Source organism: Sinocyclocheilus anshuiensis, unplaced genomic scaffold, assembly GCF_001515605.1.
Source record: "Sinocyclocheilus anshuiensis isolate Anshui unplaced genomic scaffold, SAMN03320099.WGS_v1.1 scaffold332, whole genome shotgun sequence".
NCBI classification, from domain to species: Eukaryota; Metazoa; Chordata; class Actinopteri; order Cypriniformes; family Cyprinidae; genus Sinocyclocheilus; species Sinocyclocheilus anshuiensis.
In genome coordinates this window covers 2,016,855-2,026,450 of record NW_015554181.1, presented here as the reverse complement: position 1 = coordinate 2,026,450, position 9,596 = coordinate 2,016,855, and the positions used below count along the sequence as shown (strand labels likewise).

General features: G+C 36.4%; 1 protein-coding gene across 2 annotated transcripts in view; it reads left to right on the top strand.

Moving 5' to 3' along the window:
• Positions 1–1,467, top strand: part of LOC107671041 (leucine-rich repeat transmembrane neuronal protein 4-like) — a 139,684-nt gene extending 138,217 nt beyond the window's left edge. Inside the window, exon 3 of one of the 2 annotated variants that reach the window (XM_016463886.1) lies at positions 766–1,467. In XM_016463886.1, coding sequence (XP_016319372.1) covers positions 766–987 — 222 coding nt within the window. In that variant the 3' untranslated portion in view covers positions 988–1,467. The remainder of the gene's footprint in view (positions 1–765) is intronic. The other variant, XM_016463887.1, reaches the window with a different exon arrangement.
• Positions 1,468–9,596: the final 8,129 nt, after the last annotated feature.

Genomic DNA, 9,596 nt, shown 5'->3' with positions numbered 1-9,596 from the left:
ATATTTTTGGAGAAACCTGAAAATGTGCGTCTGCCCCCATCCAACCTGACAGAGCTTGAGAGGTGAAATGGTGAGGTGAAGAATAGCAGATAATTGCCAAATGCTAATGAGCAAAGCTTGTCGCATCAAACAAAAAAGACTTGAGGCTGTAAAGGTGCGTCAGCTAAATATTTAGTTATATAATACTTATGCAATGTACTTATTTCAGTTTTTTTTTATTTTTAATTAATTTACGAAGTTGTGACAATTCTGTTTTTGCTTTGTCAATATGGTGTATGGAGTGTAGATTGGTGTGGGAATAAAAGTACATTTAAGCAGTTTAACATAAGGCAGCAACATAACAGAATGTGAAAAAAATGAAGGGGTATGAATACTTTCGCAAGGCACTGTAATTATGTTATATACAGTCAAATTTTGATTATTTAGATTTTTTTACATTTAAAATATATTTAGATTTTTTTTATATTGGTGACAGCAGAAATAATTGCAAAGTGTGTGTGATGGAAACACAACATGTGTGTGTGTGTGTGTGTGTGTGTGTGTGTAACAACTAACAATTTCTAAAAAAAAATGTAATATTATAAAACAAATCATTAATGAAAAAAATGGAATGATTGCAATGGAATGACTGATGAAATAATTCATTAACAATCTACAACACCACACACAAGATACAGCTGTCATCCTTGATCCTACAGCAAATCTCTCTCTGAAATCCAGCATTAATGCTAACCATGTTCCTCTCTGTGTTTTTCTCTCTCTCAGGCCCCTCAACAGATGGGCACATTGGCATTCTACAGGTACGAGCAGCCCATCGTGGACTACTGCCAGGCTCACCAGACCCTGCACATGAACAGGGGCTTTGAGCCCCCGTCCCAGGCCCTGGAGGGGCTGGGGGCACGAGAACGCTGCACCGTCCCATCCGCTGGCCTCCTTCCTTCCGTGCCTGCAGCCCCTCTGTCAGACATCCGCACCCTACCGCAGTGAGCCGGAGATGGACTCGTCCCCGTCGCCTGCTCTCCTCCACGAACGTCCCTGGGGGCGTACTCTCTACCCCCAACATGAACCCTTCGCCAGACCGAATCACAGATATATGGGACAGCGTGATGGCCTACAGACTCACAGGAGAGGACTCTGTCTTTGTCGTGAAGTGAGTTAAACACTCTCGGGTTTGTCATTTGCAAGAATCATCATTGTAGTGTACAATCGATGTGTTTGGAATTGGGGGCAAAAAAAGCATTTTATTCTAGTATTTCGGGCTTTGTGTGAGCTCAACCCTCTAAATTATTCAAAAGCATCATGCTACCGTCTCAAATGGGAAATAAATATCAAGTTTTATTGACTTAACAGCACGCATACTCACAAGATCGGTGTTCGTTCTCCCGTAACCAGAAGTAATTAAACGTAAACCAGCGCCCCTTAAATGGATTCGAGGAATTTCTGGGCATAAAAATCTCTTTTCTAATAAGGCCTTTCAGAACGACTCCTGCCCTGTGAAGTCAGCGAGAATTGCTTTATATGAAATTGCCCAAATTTAATTCCTTAAGGTGAGCTGGCAAATTTTAATTGTAAATGATAATATGTCCCTCACTTGATGGCTTCTCTATTGTGAATCTTTAAAACGAGTTTTGATCGTTCGGTATTACGATGAAAGAACCCATCATGCCATGCCCGTTTTACTCTGAAAATCACTGACAGCTGTGACATAATTTATCAGTGCTGTTTTACACCGACCGTGGAAAATGTTTGATACAATCGGTGAGGTTTTCATTTTGAGTTTCCTTTCAGTTTTCGGATGTTAACACTGGGTCAGTCCTGTTAGGCTTTGTTGAACTGTTAAAAATACATATGAAAATGTGGAAATTTCACAAAGTACTTCTGTAAAATGGTCTTAAAAACTTTCAGGCCGACATCAGACACTTAATTATAACGTGATTATTGCAAGATTATGCTGAGAAACTGTATGTGAGGAGGTTTTTTTTTTTTCTTTTAAACTGTTGATATTACACTGTTTTTGTGATTCATTCAAGCAGGATGTTGTTTTCCCTCCAAAATTATGTCACTTCCTGGAGGATGATGACAAGAATTTTACACACAAATAACAGAACGGAAAGCAAGGAAACAATATAAATTTTTCGAGGATATGAAAATGTCCAGCATAGCAGGAATGACCCACATACTTTCTTGAAGCCTATTGGCCGTATCCAAAATTATGGTCACTATACGTCCTCTTTTTTTATTTCTAAATTGCCTTAAATATCCAGATTTGGCTTTGTTTTGCTTTTGTTTTCAGACTTGCTGAAGGTAATGAGCGGTTTGACCAATAGCGTGCAGGCATTGTACATAATCGACCAATCGTGGTGTGTGAGAGGTGGGATCTACAGAGAACGGTCAAAGCAATGCAAATACGCGTCCATATAATGTATGAAGACTGTAGAGAGCACGTCAACATGAAAACAAAGCCAAAAGCAGCACATTTTAGGCCATTTAGAAATCCTGGATGGAAAAGGAGGACATATGGTCACCCTACCTTTTTATACCCATTAAGAAAGTGGATGTATGTTGTGGTGTACTACGTTAGTACCATAAACTGTACTATCATCATCATCTTGCACCTCTGTCGCAGTATCATCATCTATTGGACATTGTGCCGTATTTCGGAGATTCTCGGATGCTCCATTAAATGACATGGAAATGGATTCCTTTTCTGTTTTGCCACAACTCACATTCCAGCTGGAACTGTACAAATAAAGACAGTGGGAGTGACTTAGAGACACTATAAAGTGAAAAACACACTTCCCAGACTGGACTACTTGTCTTGTACATATTATGTAAATTAAAAGAAGGATGTCTTTGCTTCTACAGAAACACAATCTTGTTACCGAGAAGAGGAACCTTATCTTTAATCCAGGAGGAAGCATACATGCATTGGGTGTGTGTGTGTGTGTGTGTGTGTGTGTGTGTGTGTGTTAGTGTGGATGCATGAAAGTGCGAATGGAAAAAGACAGAGAAGATGGTTGTGTTAGAATATTAGCCTGCTGTTTGAAAAGAACTTTGGTTTCAAAAAAATGTACTTTCCTTTGCGATTTTACATAATTGCAACATATGTTTGATGCATCTGTCAGGTGGGATGGAGCATCAAACACCTGTCCTTCAATAATGATTACAGTGATTTTCCAACCAAATGTTTTTATACCAGTATTTATGTGGGAAAAAAGGATGATAACCAATATATACTTTTACGTTTTACGTTCTCCCGACCCCTTCAATGCAGTACTTGCGTCTGTGGATCGGAATGACCCGTTTCTGTTCTGATGCCAAGATTGTGATGATTATTTTAAGCATTTGACTGTGTTTCCCTGTATCTTAGCAATGAGGTCAAAATATTTCATTTTGTCTATTCAACAGTTATAAAGCGTAAATTTGTTTTTTTTTAATATGCCTGACTGTGTCTTATTTTCTATTGAGCTAGTACCATGTACAGCATGCCAATATGCTATTATGTAGAAGACTTGGTGACTCTTTACAAACTGTTTAAATGTCTTGTTGTTGTTGTTGTTGTTTTACCATCTGACACCGTGAGCACCATATTTTAAAATGCCACAGCAAGTTTGAAGAGAATATTTTCTATTGAGCTAGTACCATGTACAGCATGCCAATATGCTATTATGTAGAAGACTTGGTGACTCTTTACAAACTGTTTAAATGTCTTGTTGTTGTTGTTGTTGTTTTACCATCTGACACCGTGAGCACCATATTTTAAAATGCCACAGCAAGTTTGAAGAGAAACTAAAATATCCATTTGGAAGTTATATCCCACTTTAAAATATTCCACTGTGGAAATGAATGGGAACCAAAACTGTTTGGTTACCAATTATTCTTCAAAATATCTTTGTTCTTGTTCAGCAGAAAAAAACTAAGTCAGAATTTAAATTTTTGGGTGAACTATCTCTTTTGGGAGAACACCTCTTATATGAACAGCCCCTTGCATTTCATTCAGTCCATTTTAGATATTTTAATTCATTCACTCGTTCCACAAAGAAAAGGAAGAAAAAATACAACTAGCAAATGAATACAGCAACCTAATAATGCACCAATCCAGAACATTAAGGACCTTAAAGAAGCAGAAGTACTCTCCTGTAAAGTTAAAAGCACATATGGCATGTCGGTGATGAATGGTTATGTATTCTTCCTTGTTCAGTTCATTATAGCGTGTGCATCCATCAAAACCTTCGGCTTTGTACTGTCAGTTTGATCACCTTCAATCACGGACGCTTGTACTCGCTCAATTTGACATTTGGGCTCTCACCCTGAGACTTCAAATTCTCAAATTCTTTGCCCATTAAGTTTTATTCCTGAGGGAAACAGTAGTCAATGGTGCAAAGCAGCCATAAGCCCATGTTGTAAAGATGCTAAAGGCCTTTACAGCAGCACGCTAACAAATATCTTTTGTACTGTATAGGCAGCAAGCGCCTCATCCCTGTTGACTATTAGATTTCAATTTGCCTCTGCTTTATTCACAGGACCTAGTTTTGAAGAGAAAGTGGACAAAAGTTCCTGGCGCAGCAGAAATTGCTTCATCAGCGTCTTTCTCAGATGTTTGGACAAACAAGTGCATTGTTAGAATCGTGCCAGAGTTTCTTTCCTCCACCAACTAGCAGCATCTCACTGGTGTCACTTAGTTTTGGAAACAGTTTATGACACCACAAAATTGGCTCGTAAATATTCATTTTAGATTATGCACATAATTTCAGTAATTATTTTTGAATAATTTTCATATATTGTATTGTGTCATTTAATTCGATAACTTCCATCCTGATCACTTGTGACTAACAAAATCTTTACAAGCTTGGACTTCTTGTATTCTCCAAATAGCCTACACATTTTTAACATTACCACTAATTACATGAAATAATGACAAAAAAAAAAAAACCGTTTTTCACGTATTATTATTATTTATGTGTGGCTTTTGCAAACACAGTAAAGTTTGTACACTAATTCTATCCTGGGAAAATGGGTAAAATAAAATTAAATACATAGGCTACAGTACATACATAAATAAATGCATACTCAATAACTGTAAATAGAAACTACAGAAAGAAACCAAGCTATGAGTCCAAGCAAAATCAATTCAATAAACATGATATAAAATATAAACATTTTATATAATTTAATAAAATGCTATTGTATATTAGTGTCTTTTATGAAGTTTCTTGAACATTTAAATCCTGTTCATGAAAACTCAAGGGATATTTGCAAGGGTGTAGTTTTGGTTTGAACATTGGGGGGGTTGAAGTCTGAACTGTTTTAGTAGAGTCCCGGGTCATGCCCACTCAACATTTTCTTATATTGATATTGTTTATTTCTTACTCCTTAACAGTTCATCAGGCTCTTGATGATTTAATCTATGCCATCTTTTGGAATATCTGAAGGCCATGTACCATAGTTCTTAACTGCAGCATTTGTTATAATAAGACTAGCCTATTAATCATTACCAGGCCAATAATGACTTTTTTTAATTAATCAATATAGCATTTGTTATGAAGAAACAACAGTCTCCACAGTTGTAATATAAATCTATAGGGAAAAATATATTCCCTTAAAGATTATCTAAATTCTACAACAAGTTAGACTAAATTTTACACAATAAATAAGCTTACAATAAAATGTCATAAATTCTAGTAAAGGTGGTCATGAGTAGTTTAAAAAGATTTTAATATATGTTAGTGCTGGTTCAAGACTGTTTTCTCATCTTTTTGTCAGTCTTTTTAGTTTAATAGCCTTTTGTAGATACTGTTTGACTCTCTCCATAGCATTTTAAAGTGGCTGTTTCTTTAAATAATTCAAATGGATCACATATTTGACCATCAGCTTCGCGATAGGAATGGCTCACGCAAATCATATCACACTTCGAACGCACACAGAGTATAAGGTTATCCACGTGCTGCTCGTGAACTGCGCTTCAGTCATATTGTTCGGTGCTAAATTAAATTTAGGGCTTATAAAAGTGCCGAAGATGCGATTCAAATAATTAATTAAAAGCCCAGTTCTAGGTTTCCATGGTATTCTCATGGAAACATTGGGGGAACATGGAAATGGAAATGGAAACATGGAAATATTGGGGGTTTGTACTTGCTAGTTTTGTTTATCGTGGGGGGTTATATCCCCCCCTCCCCCCCACACACACACAAACTACGCCCCTGGATATTTGTCATAGTGTCTGCAGAATGATCCATTATCCTCCATCTCATGAAAAGACAGAGACTAATTCAAGAGTCTGTATCTCTGTGAATCTCAGTGAATCCTTGTGATGTATGAGGAAAAACGGATAGAAGAGAGAGAAAAAAACTTTCACAAAACGTACACTAGTAGATACTGTTTGACTCTCTCCATAGCATTTTAAAGTGGCTGTTTCTTTAAATAATTCAAATGGATCACATATTTGACCATCAGCTTCGCGATAGGAATGGCTCACGCAAATCATATCACACTTCGAACGCACACAGAGTATAAGGTTATCCACGTGCTGCTCGTGAACTGCGCTTCAGTCATATTGTTCGGTGCTAAATTAAATTTAGGGCTTATAAAAGTGCCGAAGATGCGATTCAAATAATTAATTAAAAGCCCAGTTCTAGGTTTCCATGGTATTCTCATGGAAACATTGGGGGAACATGGAAATGGAAATGGAAACATGGAAATATTGGGGGTTTGTACTTGCTAGTTTTGTTTATCGTGGGGGGTTATATCCCCCCCTCCCCCCCACACACACACAAACTACGCCCCTGGATATTTGTCATAGTGTCTGCAGAATGATCCATTATCCTCCATCTCATGAAAAGACAGAGACTAATTCAAGAGTCTGTATCTCTGTGAATCTCAGTGAATCCTTGTGATGTATGAGGAAAAACGGATAGAAGAGAGAGAGAAAAACTTTCACAAAACGTACACTAGCAGCCCGACTGATGTAGCACATGTACAGCAGTGATGGGGGAAACTGTTTTGAAACTCAACGAATGATAAAAGCAATTGTATGTAGGTTTGTGTATTTTTGTGACTTTAGAGCCGCCTACAGTTGAGCGAGTGGAATCCACTGTTGTGACAATAGCTCTGCACATGCATTTGTTGCTGGCGTAAAGCAATTCGCCATTTTCGTGGGATTTCGTACCCGCTCACCAAATTTACATTCTCACAGAACACACGTTTGGGGAAGAAACAGGAACCATTCGCCTTGTTAGAAGTCAGTATACCATCTGAATGGCTTTAAAACTGATATCTAAAGGTAAGAAGCTTATATACAGTTGCTTAAAGCTAGCCTAAGCTGCTCGTTTTTACAAAATAGTTAGCTATGCTACTAACAGCTAGTTATAGTAACTGAGACAGGAAATTCTTGTTAACTAGAACATATATAATATATCGCTTATATAATAATATATCTACATATAATGGAATAGAGTGTTTCTGTATTAGTATTAGCAATAATCAGGTGTATATTTATTTTGCAATTTAAAAATAAATGACATCTCATACGGAAACATATTAAATGTATTTCAAAACATACAAATATTTGCTAAAAGATGTTAAAAATATATATTTATATAAATATTTTCGCCAGTTTTGTATATTTTTTAAACATTTATATAAAAAAAAATTATAATTATTAATTATTTAAATTATTATTATTTATTATAAAATTTGTATATAATTATTATTTTGCCCTCCATTTCAAACCAAGAAAATACATACATACATTGTCACATGTGAAGAAAACGTTGTTTTCTAACACGTGTGAACATGTAACAAATATCGGCATGGTTGTGATTCGGCTGTAGGTAATCAGTAGGTAATCACAGTGTGCCAATATACAGCCATATCTCATGTCTACGAGTGTGATATGGTGTTTATACGACAGTTCGACGGCACGAGTGTGTAAATACATAAAAAAATAACAACAGAGTGTCTTTAAAAGCCCACTTCTGTGTTAACTACTTCCTTCCGCCACGGATTCAAATCTAAAGTTGACAGTTTAACAGCTGAGCTCAAGCCTCCGTTACTAATTCCAAAACGTCACTTTAGAACTAGTAACGAAGGAACGTTGATTTGCTTCTTTAAAAGCTTATTTTATTACTGTTTTAAAAGAGGTGTATTATGTGTAGTTAGAGTATTATGAGAGAGAGATTGACTGAGTGATCGTGATTACCTGCATCTGATACAGCATTCATTCTTCAGATTAATCTCATATTCACAGTTATTTTGAATGTCCGATAGGCTCATACTATCCTTTCATCTGTTAAGGGTGATTTCTGCTGTTCAGTGCATGTTGGCTGCGTACAAGCTGGTTTTGAAAGAAAACATAACTTCCTTGTTCAAAACTGCACTTTAGTATTTCCTGCTGACTTATAAAACAGTCTCTTGCACTGATCTATAATAGAGAACATTTTATATAGATCATTGATCAAATGCTCTTGAAACTACATTCTGTGACACAAAACAGTATTATTTTTAAAATTATAGTGGATTTGGGTGTCTGCCATGACACTCGCTGTGAGAAATACGGCAACTTCGGCAAGCGGAGTGATACTAACGGTGAAATGGCTGTTGGAGTTCTTTGGATTCTAATATCAACACTCTTATCAGCCATATATATAGATCTCTAGCCTAAATGAAAATGAAAATGTATTTTCTTGCACCTGAGATACATTTTTAATTATATTTTTGTATACAAAACTTTGAAACTAAATCTATTTACAATTTCAAAAATGTATTTCTTTGAGCTGCATTGTTTAGCATATTTTGGTCAGAAAAAAAATGTTCATGCATAGGACAAGATCATTCTTGTTCTGTTCAATTTCTCTGTTCTTTTAGCCCTTCACATGACATTAAACAGGGAATAATCAAGGCTTTCTCTTTTCTGAATATATTCAGTAGGATTTTTTCCCCCTTATGTTCCTACTTGCATTATGCATGAACACCAGTTTGCATTGCTCTCACACAAGTATACTCAAACAATCAATTGCGTTTTTTTTTTTTTTTAACTAATAATTGAAACACTCTTATCTTATGGTGCTTTCATCTTTCCATAAAATTGCCGATTTATGTCATAGATATCACCTTACATAATTGGTGCATTTCATGTTTATCATTTCTTGATTTAGACCCACAGCACCGTGCAAAACATAAAGCAAGAGTAATTATTCAGTATGAAAGCTAGCAATTGAAACCTGACTTTCATCTGTATTCAGCACTGTCTGTAATGCTTCGGTATCGGTGGAGATGATCACAAGCTGAATGGAGCTGATACAATAGTCAAGGCTTTTAACACGGCTCAGGTTTTGTCCCAGATGACTCCGAAACCACATTGCAGTTTTACAAAATGAGCCCTTTCTTTCATTACAGCCTGGTGTGCCGGTTTAGAAGTGAGTTCGTTTGTAAAATGTCCTCGTAACTGTGTTAAAAAGCGATGGCAGAGAGAAAACTCGGGCATATTGTTGAACTACATTTCAGAATCTTTAAAGAAATGTTCAAACAAAATTAAAAACTGTTATTGTTTACTCCAGTGTTATTTTAGTACAATTGAGATAAAACGTGTGTGTGTGTGT